Genomic DNA, 19,418 nt, shown 5'->3' with positions numbered 1-19,418 from the left:
CTATGTCGGTAAAACTAAATTAGAATTCTGGCGAAGAATTTATAGACATGTTATTAGCATCAAAAAGAAGGACCCTAGTCTCCCCCTAGGTAGACACAGTCTTACTGCACATCCAGATCGTACCCCCAAAGTCCGTTTTCTGGCCCTCATTCCAAACAATCTTAGGGGAGGGGATTCTAAAATTATTATTACAGAGCGAATTGAGGTGGATATTTGGCCTTGATGCTACTATATTTCCAGGCCTCAATGAAATATTTAGTCTCAAACCATATCTTGAAGGCTTTCAGACAGGCAAATGCGAACTTGACATTTAATACACCTTAATTTTTCATCATTTTATATCATCTTCATCTGATCAACTGGTTTTCTGCTGTTTGAATATCTTTGTTGTATTGTTTACTGTTCATGTAAATACCATTCTTATTCATATGTTCTATTTTTGTTATATTTAGTAATTATTAATGATTATATCTTGTTGTATTGCAGTGCATTGCCTTTATGTAACCATTTGCGGTCTTTCCAACTTTGACCACAAGAGGACGACATTTACATCCAGCTTGTATTTACCAACAGTGACTATTCCACCTCGGGCTCCGTATTGATGCCACTGGCATTGGCGACTTATTTGCTGCCCGGCGCGCGGGAGGCTCCCCAGTGCGATCTAGTCTTGGTGGCGTTTGGGGGACCTCAGCGCCCACTCACCGTGGGTGGGCTGACTCCCTTCCTGTTTGTGTCTCACCGTGAGGCGCAGATGCCAGGGATTGCTGGTGACGTTACAACGGGGCAGGCCGGGGCCGCCTCGTCTGGGAGCACCTAATCACGCAGTCACGCATACCGCACAGCACGGCTTGAGCGATCAGGCCTCAGCTGATTTCGATCGCTTAATCAGCGATTGAAATCAGCTATTCTTACTTCGTATTTAACTGAAAGTCTGCAGTATCTGGTCATTTGGATGGGCTGGGTTGCTGCAGAAACATCTTGTTTACTATCACACCTCAGGTATTGCTCTCACTATTATGTTATTTATCTACTCCTGGTTACATTGGTTCCATATTTGGACACCTTATGCCTTATATATCTAACAAGTTTTTGTGTTTTTCATGACACTTATACTTTATGTGGTATTTTCTGTGCTCTTTCCATAGCTGCACATTAGTACTAGGGCATGATATCTTCATGTCGCTGACAGTGAGGCTTTCCTTATTCCATCTTTTAGGTATGATATTTACAGACACATTATTACCATTACTTTGTTTATTACTAGTCCTTGACCTATCTTTATACATTTACCTATATTCGTTGCTTTTATTGCAATTAGCTATTTTTTATGTTTAAATCCACAGATTTACAGTGGGGACGGAAAGTATTCAGACCCCCTTAAATTTTTCACTCTTTGTTATATTGAAGCCATTTGCTAAAATCATTTAAGTTCATTTTTTTTCCTCATTAATGTACACACAGCACCCCATACTGACAGAAAAACACAGAATTGTTGACATTTTTGCAGATTTATTAAAAAAGAAAAACTAAAATATCACATGGTCCTAAGTATTCAGACCCTTTGCTGTGACACTCATATATTTAACTCAGGTGCTGTTAATTTCTTCTTATCATCCTTGAGATGGTTCTACACCTTCGAGTCCAGCTGTGTTTGATTATACTGATTGGACTTGATTGGGAAAGCCACACACCTGTCTATATAAGACCTTACAGCTCTCAGTGCATGTTAGAGCAAATGAGAATCATGAGGTCAAAGGAACTGCCTGAAGAGCTCAGAGAATTGTGGCAAGGCACAGATCTGGCCAAGGTTACAAAAAAATTTCTGCTGCACTTAAGGTTCCTAAGAGCACAGTGGCCTCCATAATCCTTAAATGGAAGACGTTTGGGACGACCAGAACCCTTCCTAGAGCTGGTCTTCCGGCCAAACTATCGGGGGAGAAGAGCCTTGGTGAGAGAGGTAAAGAAGAACCCAAAGATCACTGTGGCTGAGCTCCAGAGATGCAGTGAAGAGATGGGAGAAAGTTGTAGAAAGTCAACCATCACTGCAGCCCTCCACCAGTCGGGGCTTTATGGCAGAGTGGCCCAACGGAAGCCTCTCCTCAGTGCAAGACATATGAAAGCCCGCATGGAGTTTGCTAAAAAACACCTGAAGGATTCCAAGATGGTGAGAGATAAGATTCTTTGGTCTGATGAGACCAAGATAGAACTTTTTGGCCTTAATTCTAAGCGGTATGTGTGGAGAAAACCAGGCACTGCTCATCACCTGTCCAATGCAGTCCCAACAGTGAAGCATGGTGGTGGCAGCATCATGCTGTGGGGGTGTTTTTCAGCTGCAGGGACAGGACGACTGGTTGCAATCGAGGGAAAGATGAATGCCTCCAAGTACAGGGATATCCTGGACGAAAACCTTCTCCAGAGTGCTCAGGACCTCAGACTGGGCCGAAGGTTTACCTTCCAACAAGACAATGACCCTAAGCACACAGCTAAAATAACGAAGAAGTGGCTTCACAACAACTCCGTGACTGTTCTTGAATGGCCCAGCCAGAGCCCTGACTTAAACCCAATTTAGCATCTCTGGAGAAACCTAAAAATGACTGTCTACCAACGTTTACCATCCAACCTGACAGAACTGGAGAGGATCTGCAAGGAGGAATGGCAGAGGATCTCCAAATCCAGGTGTGAAAAACTTGTTGCACCTTTCCCAAAAAGACTTATGGCTGTATTAGATCAAAAGGGTGCTTCTACTAAATACCGAGCAAAGGGTCTGAATACTTAGGAACATGTGATATTTCAGTTTTTCTTTTATAATAAATCTGCAAAAATGTCAATAATTCTGTGTTTTTCTGTCAATATGGTGTGCTGTGTGTACATTAATGAGGAAAAAAAATGAACTTAAATGATTTTAGCAAATGGCTGCAATATAACAAAGAGTGAAAAATTTAAGGGGGTCTGAATACTTTCCGTCCCCACTGTATATCATGTGCAATTGTGGAATACAAGTTGATACGGCCTATTAGCCACTGCTGATTAATTTTCAGCACTGACTGGGTGCTCTTGCAGCATATTCTGCCTTCCCGTTTCTGCCAGTGCACCACATTGAGTGGCCATTGCTACATTCCTTCTGGCCCCCCCCTGTGTTGAACCCGCCCTGTTGGTCATTTTACACGCCCCACGATCTCCACTGTGTGTCTATCGTTGGTTGAATCGCTTTTGTAAGTACATTTGGCATATTTGGCATATTAGACCCCTTTCACACTGGGGCGGCGTCGGTGGTAAAACTATTTTTAGCGCCGTTTTACCGTCGTTTTAGCGGCAGTATTCGCAGTTTTACCCCCCCTGCTAGTGGCCAAGAAAGGGTTAAAACCACCGCAAAGCGTTGCTGCAGCAGCGCTATAGCCGCGCTGCCCCATTAATTTCAATGGGCAGGAGCAGTGTATACACCACTCCTGCATCGCTCCAAAGATGCTGCTAGCAGGACTTTTTTTACCGTCCTGCCAGCGCACCGCTCCAGTGTGAAAGCCCTCGGGACTTTCACATTGAAGAGACAGCAGCGGCTGTTTCAGGGCGCTTTGCAGGTGCTATTTTTAGTGCTGTAGCGCCTGCAAAGCGGCCCAGTGTGAAAGGGGTCTAACTGACTTTACAAATGATGATCTAAAATAAATACCTTAGGGCCTCATATGTGATTTTATTAGCAAGCAACAATGCCATATAATATATAATTTTCTGTACTAATGTTTGATTTATCTACATTATAGAAAAACTACATATCCCTGAACATTAAGCCTCTGAAGGACATTCCTGTCCAAAAAGTCAGGTGTCATATATGGCATCTCCTTATGCTAGCCCATCATTTGCCTACAGGGCACCTAACTTTTTTGTCTATCATGTATTTTTAAATTCTCTGACCAAGTTTGATATTTGTATGTTAGTTATTGTATCCATTATTACTGTGTATAATAAATATCTACTTTTTTACTCCACATTTGGTCTGTCAATTAAAATCCCGAAGGGTTACACCGTGACTTGTGCACTAGGTCTTTTTTCTTTGTATATTGGGTTGAGGTCAGGACTCTGTCCAGGCCAGTCAAGTTCCTCCACCCCATACTCACTCATCCATGTCTTTATGGACCTTGCTTTGTGCACTGGAGTGCAGTCATGTTATAACATGAAAAGGCCATCCCCAAACTGTATCCACAAAGTTAGAAACATGAAATTATCCAAAAATGTCTTGGTATGCTGACGCCTTAAGAGTTCCCTTCACTGGAACTAAGGGACCAAGCCCAACCCCTGAAAAAAAAACAAAAAAACCCACACCATAATCCCCCCTCCACCAAATGATTTGGACCAGTGCACAAAGCAAGGACCATAAAGATATCGATGAGCAAGTTTGGGGTGGAGGAACTTGACTGGCTGGCACAGAGTCCTGACCTCAACCCAATGGAACTCCTTTGGAAAGAATTAGAGCGGAGACTGCGAGCCAGGCCTTCTTATCCACATCAGTGCCTGACCTCAGAAATGCGCTTCTGGAAGAATGGTCCAGCATTCCCATAGACACACTCCTAAACCTTGTGGACAGCCTTCCCAGAATAGTTGAAGCGGTTAAAGCTGAAAAGGGTGGGCCAACTCAATACTGAAGCCTACAGACTAAGACTTGAATGTCATTAAAGTCCATGTGTAAAGGCAGGCGTCCCAATACTTCTGGTAATATGTGTGTATTGGTCTGATATAAGGTATTTGGATATCTGTGAATGCTGCTGTTATTGGTATTTGTGCACACACTTCATTATATGTTTTGTATTCGTTGCACTTAATACAGTATTTTGGGTTTTTAATAAGGAAAAACATAAATTTTAGATATCTTGCGCCTAAACTTCAGTAAGTGCTAGGCTATTGGAGAAGGACAACAGGTAAAATGTAAAGCTGATCAATCATATTACCTTTTTGTAGCTAGACTTTTTAATATCTACTTGCTGTCCTTCAGGGCTAAAGACAAAGACAAAATGACAAGATCATCACATTCTTTAAATATTTCCAAAAAAGAATACATTCAAATTTTGTTTTACCACTATACTAGCCTCTTTTCTTTTTATTAACGAAAAAGTAAGGGCTTCTAAAGAAAAAAACCCTACATACTCATCTCCACGCCACAGCATCTGTGTGATGCCACAGTTGTCCCACGTTGGAACAAGACCGAGAGTCGAGCAAACACATGGTTGCTCAGTTCTCAGTCCGCTCTATGGCTCCAAGTGGAGAGCGGTGACTGTCGGTCACTACTCTTCACTTTCCACAGTGCTCAATGGAGGACCTGGGGTGAAGAAGGGGGTTGCCACTCAGCCGCACGCCGAGAGACAGAGCCAGCTGTCAGCCAGGAGTGGCTCTGTCCCATCAGCTTAAAAAGGTGATAGAAATAGCCCGCTATCAACTGATCTCTGGGTCACAGGAGAACAAAGAGAAGTGTACTACTGTGACCAACAAGAAAAGTATGGCCAAAGAAGCTTTTGCCATTCTTCTCTTTTAAACACAACACAATCTGGAATAGCTCAGAGTTCTACAAAACTGTGTTTTCTAGACAGGAAAATTAAGTTAAATTTTATGTTAAATTGGTGAATGTAAATAGTGCTAATCTTGCAGTAAAACACACACACACACAGCACACCAAGACCTCTACTGAGTTTTGGGATTGCATTCATTGAAAGAGCAATACATTCCAACTGGTACCAGAAAACTGTATTAAATATCAGTTTGTCTGTTCTAAACCTAATAAGCACTGCACTAGATACATTTCAACAGTCTAAAATACACAGGTAAAAAAACAGACTTATCTTAAACAAAAAAAGAAGCATATTTTGAAATTGTAAAGTAGAAGTAAGATGTGGCTGTAGTGCCAATAAAAAAAAAAAAAAAAAAATCTGCCCACAATTAATGATTTTTATGGGAAAATACCCTGATATTTATCATTCTTGACTTAATAAACTGTTAAATGGAGTGCATGCACAGTATAAAAGAGAATGACTAAAGCCACATGGGTTGGATATCGGGTGGTATCAGCCAGTTCAATAGAAACTAGCTGACATTAGGCCAATGTGTACAGCAGCCAGTCTGGAAGAAACCATCTGAACATCCAGCTTCTGTTGAGGGGCATGACCCAAAAAGGCCTGCCGACTGGCATCTGATCGTTGCGTTCTCGCGGGGGCCGTCCCCCTGTCAAAACACAATAGCACAGCGGGGGAGATCACTGTACCAACTTCAGATAGTTAGTACAGGATTTCCTCCTGAGCTCTTCAGCTGTGTAAGTGGCCGGAGCCATGATGATGTGCGCGGGAGCCGCTGTTCTGGGCGCAGGACTCTGAAGGAAAGGCATGGTATGCCGTTCCTTTAGAGTGCATGCGGTGGGGACTTCACTGGCTGCATCAAAAGTAAATATACCTCTATAGAGGTAAGCCTTTACTCCCACTTTAAGGATCTTTTACATTGTGGGAAAATGCTGCAGACTGCCCTTTACATCAGTGACAAATTAACATTCACAACACAGTCGTTGTCATCGTCAGCAGAAAAAAACCTCAAACTACGACCAAATTCATCTTGGATGACTCCTATCTTGCAAGAGGTTGATTCCTAGCATGATCTGGCACTATTTGACATATATGCTCAATGTAGATTCATGGACATAGGATAAAGAGAACCTAGAACTCACCAACACGCAAAGAGGAAATTCCTAAGAAATGCACTTGTAAGCAGGGGGAGGTCTGATTTCTTCACTTTATACTTCAATGCATGAAAAAAGCACTGGTGTAACAAATCATCCATGGTTTCTAAAATGTGAGAAGAATGGATAAACATCTATCAAAACATTATTTTATGATGCCACAGTTAAAAGGAATATGGATCATTAAACTCTCAAGCCAACAAAATGTAGAATAAAAAAGGATTATCGGCTGCCCGATATCCAACATAGTTCAGGAACAACTTTTACAGAATGTGTCAGTAAAAGTAATACATAGCGATCATAAAGTAAAAGAAGATCTAAATTATGCAAGAACTTTCATGCGTCAGTGAAAGTAATACATATCTATTTTAACTGAGTTAAGGTAGATCTAAATTCTTACTGGATGCTGTTTAGCTAGCAGTGTATCAAACAACTGATTTGTTTCCAGAAAACTGACTATCTACCTTTTTTATATCCCCTCTATGCATCTCAATGCAGCAGCTTTCTGTTTACATGCATGTGCTGACTCCTGCATTTTCCGCTTATATTTTTTGAGCAAGTTTTCTGTTAAGCAATGGTACCATTTTCTTTCCTGCAACCACAATTTCTCTATCAACCCAGTCAGTGATGATCCTGGAATTCCTCCCAGCAGTTCTGCCAGGGGGGGGGTAGGCGTGGGGAGAGCTAGTTCTCTTAATAATTTTCAGCTTTTATCACAATTGTACCTTTTTTCCGAGTTTATTATACCCCAGGAAGTTGTTTAAAATGGGGCTTTTGTCAGTACCAGTTTGTCCAAAATGTAGCAGAGATCATGGAGATATTATACACATGCTGTGGAGATGTCCCAAGTTACACAGATACTGAACATCTGTTCTTGCAATGGTCAATAGAATATTCCAAACAGACATCCCTTCTGAGCCCAGGCACTGTCTGCTGGGAGTTTTTGATGATATTATACTAGATGCCTTTACTAAGGAAGCTGTTTCCAGAGCCTTGTTTCAGGCACCTAAAATTATTCTCCTCCACAAGAAAAGCACTTCCCCTCCATCCGTTAAGGAATGACTACACCATATGGGTACTACTTTAGGATATGAAAAGGCTATTTACCAGCACTGTGGATGCCCTGCTAAATTTGAGAGGGTTTGGGGAGGTTGGCTTGATGCACCAGCCTTGGTCCCAGTAGACCTGATTATAGATAGGATATTGGGGTAAAATGCTGTTGGTTACTCAGTACTGCTTGTTACTATCTGACTTTGAAGTGTGCAAGAATAATGCTCTATTGACACTGTCATTTCCATTTTTAACCACTAGATAGGGCTGTATGTTCTCTTTACTGAGCTCTATTTAGTTGGAAGCTGTAATTGCCTATTTGTTTTCTATTGTTTTGTACATCACATTCTTTTGTGAGTGTTTATGGAGCATGTTTGCTTGAATGTGTTCAAATAAAACTTTTTTCTGATTTAAAAGAAAAGATTGCATAAAAAGATAAACTGATGGTCTAGCAACTACAGCTCAAAGATCTGTTAGAACTTTGGGATGAATGCTATCTGGATCCATTGTTTTATTAAAATTGGAGTAAACACCCATGTATGATTTTTACCAATAGGCAAGCCTATAATAAGGCTTACCTATAGGTACAGTAAATATTTCCTAAATGTGCACCGATATTTAATTTAGATGCAGCCGGTGTTGTCATCGGCGCATGCGCTCTGAAGGAACAGCATACCCGTGCCATTCCTTCAGAACCGTACCGTAAACAGCAACTCCCGCGCATATACAGGAGCGATGACATCGCCGACTCAAACAACCATTCATACTGCCGAAGCCCGCAAACCAGGAAAGAAGACCGGGTGAAGATAGAAGCTCCATGAGCCGTGACAGCGCGCCACTGGAAGGCTTCGTTTTCAGGCAAGTCTGTCATAATGTGCTAGTATGCAATGCATACTAGCACATTATGACTTAAACTGTCCAAGGCCCATTTATTTATTTATTTTTTTTGTGCGGTTTACTACAGCTTTAACCACTTGTAGCTGAATTCATTCTGACATGTCTCACATACATGTAAAAATCAGCATCATTTGTTTTCTGGAAAAATACTTAGAATGCCCAAATAAGATATATTTTCTGGAAGCAAAGGCCCTGAAAAATAAAATGCTGACTGTTTCAAATTTTTATGTCACACAATATGTGTGCAGCAGTTTATCAAACACAAATTTTGTAACTGTAGTTATGCTTTAAAACCCAAATCCAGGTGCAACAAACTTTCCAGGGTTAAAGCAGTTATACAATTTGACTGCCTCAATAATAGCCCCACAGGTTTTCTGCAACTGGCAAATGTGTTATTGGGATTAGTACAGATTCTACAGTACTTCCAGACCACTTGATGTAATTCTCAAAGTCCTACAGCGCTGAGGTCATGTCTCTGCCTTCTTCTCCCAGCCAATCACAAAACTGCCCTAGGCCTAATTTTGTGAATGTCCGGGAGTAGGGAGAGGTGGAGACAAGACCGCTGCGCTGCAGCACTCACATCTGAGTGGCATACTAGCCCTGGCATGTAAACAAGTAGATTTCTAAATAGGGCCCAAAATCAGAAATTAAACACATAATGTATATGCTTTATCAAGTAAATACTGTTTTGTCAAAAGCATGTTCTACAATAAATAGTATATGTATTGTCTATACAGCGGTTTAGATAAACAGAAATATTACAACCTTGTAAGGAGATATTGCAGTTCTCCACATAGGGTATTTCTACTTTCTCTTCCTGGAATGTCTCAGTACTCTCTTTTATTTCTCCACCTTCCTGCTGGGCTGTTGCTGCAACTTTCTCCAGGCGCAGATTTTCCAACTCTGTGATATAAGCTGGGCTTTCAGAGTCTAAATACCCTTCCTCCAGGTTGGCAGATGGCGCAACCTCAATCTCCTCTGGTGGAATGTTAGGAGGACATGACTCGTCACCATAAGCCCTGACACAACATTTAAATGTCAGAAATAGTAGAATGAATGGCCTAGCACTAGACAATTAGCATTAGCTTTGTAGATAAAAACTCTTAAGTAAAAAAGCAGATTTATTTTTAGGTCATTGTAAAGCTTCGCACCTGCATCTGTAAATTATGGCTAAACTAGTAATATATGTGGAGCGCCTTAAATCATTTCCATTAGAAACTCCCCACTATAAATATCAAGAATAAAGGTAACAAAATAACTTTTACAATGATCTAGTGCCACATAGTATAACTATACATTATATGACTGGCAAATGGGAACAGAGATGAAGAAATCTCTCATGTTACCTTTTCTAGAACTCCTCTACCTTATTCTAAATATTGGCTTGACCAATCAAGGCTATACAATAACATTACAAAAGAGATCAAGTATAAGATCATTTTCGCATATTTATGTTCACACTACAATAACAACAAACAAAAGAGTTGGCATATATGAGTGCCTATTAGAGGTTCAGCATATCACGAGAGAGAATTGTATTTATCTAATTTAATCAGTTATTACTCACGGTAAAAGATAAAATAACCTATTTACCAAAGCTGATCTTTATAGGTGTGTAAAATGTTGAAACCTTTGCCCTTCATTCCTGAAGCCAGCATGTCTTTTGTAGACATAGTAGCCACACCTATTGCCACAGGGGCCCTGTAGAAAAATAAAACATGGATTACTCTACAGCTATTTTTGATTAGAATAAAATAAAAACAAAATAAAAACTTATTTGAAGACCTGTTATTTACTGAGGACATCAATTAAAATTCTTTTTAACTGTACCAAAGAGCACAATTACATTAGTCATCTTAACTGTGAGAATTCTGTAAAGATTCTTTAACAATTCTAATTTATTTTAGGCTGGAGCCTGCGTTACTCAATGCTACCCAACACAGCTTACACATATGGTGTGAATATGCTCTTACACTCTAACAGCAACTTCATTAATTACTTTCTAAATCACATACACAAAACATGTTTTACTGTATGGACTACTTTCCCACAAACGAAAGTGTATGTACAGCCATTACTTTTGAGGGTTTTTTTTGTATTTGGTAGAGTGAGGCAGTTATAAAGCTCCTTGTATGTAGTATAGCAACATTTCCAAGAAAAAAAAAAAATCTATTCTACCGGATTACATATTGTATACTGTGTACCTGTTTCCCACTAAGGTGATAGCACATAGGGTGCCCTGCTGTACCTCAGGTAAACCAAAAGATGACATCAAAATACCAGGCAGCATCAAATCTGAAAGAAAAGAAATATACATATCAATTGCTCAAGACGCAAAAGCTAGAAAATAACACAAATAAAAATAGCAATATTTAAAAAGTATATATTCCTCATTTACAGAGGTGGTGGCTCCTATTCATTTATTTTCTTCAATGAAGAGCAAAGAGGGGCTTCTTTGAGCAAGAATGCTTTCAGTCCATGGACGCGGTAAAGGAGCCAGTCTGGAGCACTGCTGTGGGTTTGCGAACAGATTAAGTTTGGCATTTCTGGCACCCACAGAGATTCATTCCACTGTATGTTCAGTCACTGCACTTCGACGGGAATGAACCTGAAGCAAGTATGATGATGGGACAGACATACCTTTTGACTTCCTTGCTACGAGTTTTAATCTACATACTGACACAGCTGGCGATATATCAAATATCCTGTGTTTTTCTTGTAAAGAACCTAATCTTGGAGCACAGTAAAGCTAAGAACTTTAGCTGTTCCATTCGCAATTAGGCATTCTGAATGCTCCTTGTGTGGCAAAATCTGACAATACATCGGGAGGCGTGTCTGGATGTGAAGCAAGGCAGACGTGCAGTAGCTTCTACCTAATCCTGTTAATCATCCTGCCATCGTGGTTGGCGCCTCCAAGCTCATATATGGGTGTCCGAAAGGTGCCTCTTTGGTTTCCAGTTACTGCTGACCTCCTAGATGGCTCTGGGGAAGAGAAAATACGGCAAGCACACAGCGCCCCAGGCTTGGTCTCCCCTGTCGGCGGCCATAAATCATTTGTCTTTCCAAAAATTTCCAACATGATTGATTACTCAAATTCGATGGCTGCGCGAAAATTAGCAGTTGCTGCAGCCCACTAATGGTGCAAAATTCAAACAAAAATTCTTAGATAAGATTTTCGAAAGAAAATTCTTTCAAAATTCGACCCATGTATGGCCAGCCTAAGTGCAGCCATAATAAAAAAAAAATAAAACCATATACATCAGCACATAACTTACAGTCATTAGGATGTGTACCTTGGGCAGATGCCATTTCATTAAGGTAAAAACTTCCTCCGTCCATGACCCACCTCCCCCCACCCCACCTCTACTGCTGTAAGGTATAAGCTCATAACCAAGGTAGTTTTACAAAGTAATAGGTTGCTGGCAACTGACACTTTCAAAAACACTGATGTTTAAGGGATGAAACTCACAAGAAAGCCCATGGCTGAAGTAAAATGCCTCAGCTTAGCTCCACCAGGAGCCACATTGAAAGCACCTAACCAATTCTCAGTGCAGTGGACACTTATCTAAGCTCAAGACACATGGCGTGGCCAAAGGTGTTTGACGCCCACATGACCTTTGGTTAAACCTGACACTCAAAAATCAAAAATTAGAACAGGAGGGTTCATCTCCAGGGTTTACTATATAAAACCTAGATTAGCCAATGACAGTTCTACAATTCAGTTTGAATCATACACAAAGCAAAAAAAAGTTACCTGCACCGCCAGACATTCTTTCAAATACAGGTGGCCAGGTGGTGAACACTGGTAGAAGATCTGGATGGCGCCATAAAGTGTAAACTGTTTTGAACACAAAGTCAAGCATGATTACAAACTTTTATATACGTTATAAATTAACAATATAAAACATATGCAATGCATTTTTCTCTGAAGGCGACCATAAGTTAGGGGGTAATCAAGACCAAACTTTAGGTAGTTTAACATTTATGCTTTAGGCAATGGGCATTATATGCCTACAAAATTCTTACATATAACTGGAAAGTGGTCTGTCTGTTTATTTATAAACTTGACTACAGTTTAACAGGAAAGTATTGACTGAGGTTCTATCCCTTCTGTGCTCCAACCAAAACCTGGGGGGAAAAAAAAATCAAATATCTCAATAGATGGTGTCATGCTGCTTTGCACAGAGCACTAAGAAGGTGAACTGATGCTTCATGCTTACAATTACTGCCTTCCATATCAGACAACTCCTCTTTTCCTCAACATTCATTTGTTATTTTTCTCTGCAGAATATTGGGCATAATAGATATCTTTTTATCAACTGGCAGGACAAGTGGATAGACTTAGCTGATGACCTTGTAAAAAAAAAAAAAAAAAATATATAGCATATTGCTGTTTTTTTTTATTTAGGCTGCACGTTTCATAAAATGGACATAGTTTTTAAAAGTATGTCAATTGAATTATAAAAAGTATCACTAAAGTTGACATAATTGTGGAATGAAAATGTATTTTTTTTATTTAAACAAAGTGTTGATGTAACTGAACAAGCACACCTACAATTGTTATAATTTGTTCAAACCCTTGACACAATCATTTTTGCTGGGCTGCTTGTTTTGAAGGAACAGAAGGGAAAAATATAAAAAGGCATGAGAAATTAAATATTTATTCATACAATATGATTATCATCAACATAGTTCTGGCTGCAGTTACAATGCAGTGCTGGTGGCTCACATACAAAAGTCCTGAAAAAAAAAAAAAAAATAGGATTTTTATAACAGCTTACCTGTAAATTCCTTTTCTTGGAGTGCATCACGGGACACAGAGCCATAGTAGTTACTATGTGGGTTATATAGGCCACCTTTAGGTGATGGACACTGGCACACCCTAAGACAGGAAGTTCACTCCCTATATAACCCCTCCCATTACTGGGAGTACCTCAGTTTTTGTAGCAAAGCAATATACGGGTATCAAAAGAGGGAAGGGACCTTTGTGTCCCATGAAGCACTCCAAGAAAAGGATTTTACAGGTAAGCCGTTATAAAAATCCTATTTTCTTTATTGTACATCACAGGACACAGAGCCATAGTAGTTACTATGTGGGATGTCCCAGAGCAATGCTATCTCAGGTGAGGGAGACACAAACAAAAGTAGGGCGCCATCAGACCTGAGGACCTATACTGCTGCCTGCAGCACACTGCGCCCAAAGGCGATATACTCATGCCTTTTTACATCCACCTGATAGAATCTGGTGAACGTATGGACTGAAGACCAAGTTGCGGCCTTGCAGATTTGAGCCATGGTGGCTTGGTGATGCACTGCCCATGAAGCACTAACAGCCCTGGTGGAGTGCGCTTTGATTTGAAAAGGTGGAATCTTCCTCCTCAAACCATAAGCTTGAACAATTACTTGCCGAATCCACTTAGAAATAGTAGATTTCGATGCCTGTCCTCTTTTAGGACCTTCAGGCAACACAAACAAAACATCTGTTTTTCGAATCTGAGCAGTCGCCTTCAAGTAGACTTTGACTGCTCTCACCACATCAAGAGAATGTAGCGACTTTTCTTCCGTAGAACAGGGTTCTGGAAAAAACAAAGGTAGAACAATATCCTGTTATAGATGAAAACCTGACACTACCTTCGGTAAAAAGTTAGGATGAGGACGCAATACTACCCTATCCTTGTGAATAATTAAATATGGCTCTTTACAAGAAAGAGCAGCCAACTCTGATACCCTTCTTGCAGAAGATATGGCTACCAGAAAAACTAGCTTCTTTGTCAAAACGACCAAGGGAACATGTCGTATTGGCTCAAAAGGCTGTTTCTGTAATGCCGACAGAACTAAATTTAAGTCCCAAGGGTTCAGGGGTGACCTAACTGGAGGATTAATCTGCGTTACACCCCTTATAAAGCTACAGACAAAAGAATGCGAAGCAAGTGGTAGTTGAAACAATACCGATAAGGCAGAGACCTGACCTTTGATAGTACTGAAGGCCAGCTTCATCTCTAACCTCATTTGCAGAAAGGCAAGGATTCTACCTATGACATACTTTCTGGGATGCCAACCCCTGGATTCACACCAGGAAACATATGCCTTCCAGACTCTATAATATATGATGCTAGAGGCCAGCTGCCTTGCATTAATAAAGGTAGATACCACTGAACCTGACAGCCCATGCTTCTTCAGAATGTGGGTCTCAATAACAAAAAATAGCCGGTAAATTTAGCGTTTGTAAGGTAGGATAGAATACCGGACCTTGCAAGAGTAGGTCCGGACATGGTGGTAGGGTCCATGGGTCCCCTACCGCCATCTTTATGAACTCTGCATATCAAGATCTTCTGGGCCATGGCAGGGTCACAAGAATCACTGACTTGCCTTCCTGCTTGATCCTGCGAAAAAGTTGTGGAAGCAGCGGAATAGGAGGGATGCATAAATCAGTGAAAAACGATCCCACAGGGCCACCAAGGCATCTGTTCCGCATGCTACTGGATCCCTTGTTTTTGACACAAAGTTGTCGATCTTTTTGTTTAACTTGGATGCAAATAGGTCTACGTCTGGGATCCCCCATCCCGGCATATTGCCAGGAAGATATCAGGGTGAAGGGACCATTCTCCCGGGAACAACTGCTGGCGACTCAAGTAGTACACCTGCCAATTTTCTATTCCTGGAATGAAGACTGCCGATGGGCAAGGTACATGGTTTTCTGCCCAAATTAGGATATGATTCACCTCTCTCCTGGCCGCTTGACTTCTTGTGCCCCCTTGGTGATTGATATAGGCCACTGCCATGGCATTGTCGGATTGGATCCTGACAGGACAACTCCGCAACCTGAATGTCAAGGCCTTCAGGGCCAAGCGCGCTGCCTGAATCTCTAGAATGTTGATGGGCAAGGTCCTTTCGGTTCTGGACCATTTCCCTTGGACAGTCGCCTCTTCCAGGACTGCTCCCCAAACCGAAAGGCTGGCATCTTTTGTTACCACCTTCCAGGTAACTGGTAAGAAGGATTTTCCCTTCTGCAGATTTTTGGTTATCCAACACCAACTGAGGCTCCGGCGCACCTTTGGAGACAGACGCATTGGGACTCTAGAGCTTGGACCTTCTTGTTTCAAGCTGATAGAATACTGTTTTGCAGCAGTCTCGAATGAAATTGAGCGTAAGGAACGGCTTTGAATGAAGCCACTATCTTTCCCAATAACCTCATGCAAAGCCGAATAGAAGGATTCATTTTTGCTCTGACCACCTGAATCAGCTCCTTTATGGTGCTGATCTTTACCTGGGGCAAGAATACCCTTTTCTGGGCCGTATCTATGATCAGACCCAAGTATTCTAATCTCCTTGATGGATTTAAAGAAGATTTCTCTAGGTTGAGAATCCAACCTAGGCATTCCAGGTAGTTGACTGTGGTGACCATACTTTGGCTTAAGCGGGCTACCGACTGGTCTATCAAGAGCAGGTTGTCTAGATAAGCTATAATTGTTATACCTTGAGCCCTTAATCTGGCTAGAGGAGGGGCCAGGACCTTTGTAAACATCCAAGGTGCAGTAGCTACACCGAAAGGCAGAGCCACAAACTGAAAATGGAGCTTTTCTACCTTGAAACGTAGATATTTCTGGTGAGCGGGGAAAATAGGCACATGCAAGTATGCATCCTTGATGTCAATTGACGCCAGAAGTTCTCCTCCTTACAGAATGTAGACTACTGATCTGATTCCATGCGAAACGAGCGGATATTTAGGAATCGGTTCAGATCCTTGAAAAAAAAAAATAAATAAATAAATATATATATATATTTTTTTTTGAACGTTTAGATGTATGTATGAGTAATAGGAAATGAATGTTTTGAGGTATGTATGAGTAATAGGAACTTAGATGATTCTATAGAAACAGGAAGAAGTGGGTATCATTAAGATTATTTATTATGTAAAAGGAATTTTTATTGTATATATTTTTGAAGATGGTATGATGTGTATTACTTGTCTTTTTAAAAAAAAAATTAATAAAAAGAAGATTGATAACAGATCCTTGAGATCTAGAATGGGTCTGACATCTCCACTTGGTTTTGGCACCGTGAAGAGGTTTGAATAAAACCCTAACCCCTGCTCTTCCATGGGAACCTCCATGATCACTTTTTGAGACAAAAGCTGGTCTAATGCTTGAAAGAGAGACTTATTTGTCTCTGGATATTTGGGAACGTCTGAGAAAACGAGGAGACGGGAACTCTCAGAACTCTAGTTTGTAACCTAGAGCTATTGTGGAGATCACCCATCTGTCTCGAAACTCCTCCTGCCAGATCCTTGAGAACTGTAGAAGTCTTCCCCCCACTCAAGCGAGCGGGGGAGCCCCTTCATAAAAAGGCTTTAGTATTTTGTAGGTTTCCTTCCCCAGGACTTCTTTTGTCCCTGGGGTTGACCCTGAGGTTTACCTCTTGAACCTGACGGCGGAGACCGTCGTGACTGCCTGGAGGCTGATGCCCCCGGTACTGGAGAAGGAGCTTGTTTTAAATGAGACGTTTACTCCTTTTAACTAGCAAAGGGGTACTTTTTCCACTTGAAATTTTTTGGATGTATTTATCCAAATCATCCCCAAACAGCCGCTCCCCCGGAAAGTAAAACTAGCCAGGAGTTTTTTGCATGGCGCTTTGGCTGACCAATTTTTCAACCATAGGATTCTACGCATATGCACTAGCCAAAGCGTAAGGTAGAAGTATAGAATCTCTCATCGCGTCAATTGCAAAACATAAAGCCCCTGGCAGCTCGGCTAAATCCTGGGCCTGCTGATCAGGGATAACCTTGAGCACCTGTCTCAAATGGTCTCTCAAGGATTGACATACACTAATTGCTGCCACTGCAGGTTGAGTCACTGAACCTGCCAAAGTAATTGCGTTTTTTTTTTAACAGGCATTCCAATTTCTTATCAGTTGGATCCCTAAGCATTTGAGTGTTGTCAACCGGACAAGTCAAACTTTTATTCACAGAGGATATAGCAGCGTCAATTGCTGGTATCTCCCACTTTTTTGTGAACTTTTCCTCCATGGGATAAAGTGCTGAGAATTTTTTAGGGGGGAAAAAATGCTTATCTGGGTGATCCCACTCAGATTACATAAGCTGTTCCAGCAATGAATGGACAGGAAAGGCATGCACAGCTTGAGGAGGCTTTAGCGAACCCAAACAAGAAGTGGGCTTACCAACCGACTCAGTTAAGGATAGCATAAATGTGGAGCGGACCATTTCAGTAAGAGATTGCACCATCAATCTTTCAGATAGTGAAGCTGAAGGAGGTCCTTCCTCAATTGACCCCTCAGATAAGGAGTCATCAGCCTCTTCACGGTCCCCTGAGGGGAATTCATCTTCCCCTGCCCCCAGTTCCCGTTTGAAGGTTCTGGGTAGTAGAAGGGGACCTGTTGCGTTTTCTTCCACTCTGGGAAGATTAAAGCTGTTAACCTTTCTTCCAATCCCACCAAGTGAAAAGGAAAAATACTGCGCTGTGAACCTGCAATTTAGCAGCCAACACGGCTGTAGACAAAATGCTAAAATGTGAATGTCAATCAAACACACCTGAGCACATTGTTGGGTTGATGGTGGCTGAGTGCTATTCCAGTATAGCAGCAATCCCCCTTTTTTATTGCATGACACTATCCCTGTGGTACCAAGCTCCCACCCTCCCTATGACGTTTGGAGCCTTCAGCTACTATATAATGTTGGTCTAATGCTGATCGATTGACGGGGATCCAGGACCTATTGTCCTCATTAGGTGTATTTAACCTAACAAGCCTTGCAGACTTGGGTGGTATAAGCCCCGCCAAGTCAATATGATCTGGTAAGCCTCCTCCTATTCACGGTGGTGGTGCCTCTGTTTATTCTTTCACTTCAAGGTTTACACCAGTGTTTGGAAGTTCCCATATGTCCATCGAACTGCACATTTATTTGGACTTCTCTTTTCATCTAATTTTTGTTTCCCACTTTGGACTTTGTTTGTGGTGCAGTCACCATACTAGCACATTGTCAAGAACTTTTTCTTAGTTGGACTCACATTTCACTATGTATAAGCTTCTGTCACTTTGATATGTTTAATATCATAATTCTTCCTTTATGTACATTTATGCACATTGGATTTTTGCAACAACAGCGCTACACTTATTAATTTTTCCAACCCCACCAAAGCTGAGGAAAAAACCTCCTCAGTAATATAGACAGGAGCTGTAATGTTGGAAACAGTTGCAACACTTGATGGCCCCGATGGCTCACCCTGACCAGTCACCCCAGATTTCTTAGGGGAGGATGGCATTGTAGAAGTGAGACTAGGGTCCTCAGAGCCTGAGGGAGACACCTCTGGGCCCTTCTTTGGGGCGTTTTCACCTCCCCTTCTGACCATAGTCCGATGCACAAACGCAGAGGTACTGCCAGAAAAAAATGCACCCACTGCTGAGCAAATAGTCCAGCAACTGTTGCTGCTAATGCTCAGCCTGATGCTTAGTAAACGTGCCTTGGGAATGCCTGTGTCACCACTTACATGCCCCCATCTGCTCTTGTGTCCCTCCATCAGCCTGCAGTCTGCAAATTGAGCTTTTTATTATGCAGTCCCGCGCTGTGAACGTTGAGGAACGCCAACGCTGCACTAAGCCACACCCCTTCCGTCTTCCCACCGCGCCCCCCCTCTTTTCAAAAAAGACCGTTTTCCCGCAAGAGCGGGCCTCCGATCTGACGGGATCGGCGTGTGTGGGGGGTGGTGGAGTGGAGGAGAGCAGATGGAGAACCGCCATGCTGAGACGGTGG

General features: G+C 41.6%; 1 protein-coding gene across 3 annotated transcripts in view; it reads right to left on the bottom strand.

The window, feature by feature from the left end:
• Positions 1-19,418, bottom strand: part of EIF2D (eukaryotic translation initiation factor 2D) — a 114,052-nt gene that overhangs the window by 68,786 nt on the left and 25,848 nt on the right. For all 3 annotated transcript variants that reach the window (XM_073615774.1, XM_073615773.1, XM_073615775.1), the window contains exons 3-8: positions 12,408-12,491; positions 10,858-10,948; positions 10,247-10,354; positions 9,419-9,672; positions 6,695-6,812; positions 4,938-4,983 (exon numbers count right to left, since the gene is read on the bottom strand). In XM_073615774.1, the coding sequence (XP_073471875.1) occupies positions 4,938-4,983; positions 6,695-6,812; positions 9,419-9,672; positions 10,247-10,354; positions 10,858-10,948; positions 12,408-12,491 (701 nt within the window). The remainder of the gene's footprint in view (positions 1-4,937; positions 4,984-6,694; positions 6,813-9,418; positions 9,673-10,246; positions 10,355-10,857; positions 10,949-12,407; positions 12,492-19,418) is intronic.

The sequence above is a fragment of the Aquarana catesbeiana genome, linkage group LG02, assembly GCF_042186555.1.
Source record: "Aquarana catesbeiana isolate 2022-GZ linkage group LG02, ASM4218655v1, whole genome shotgun sequence".
Lineage (NCBI taxonomy): Eukaryota > Metazoa > Chordata > Amphibia > Anura > Ranidae > Aquarana > Aquarana catesbeiana.
Note: the sequence above shows the minus strand (reverse complement) of the source record. Positions and strands in the feature narration are given on the sequence as shown.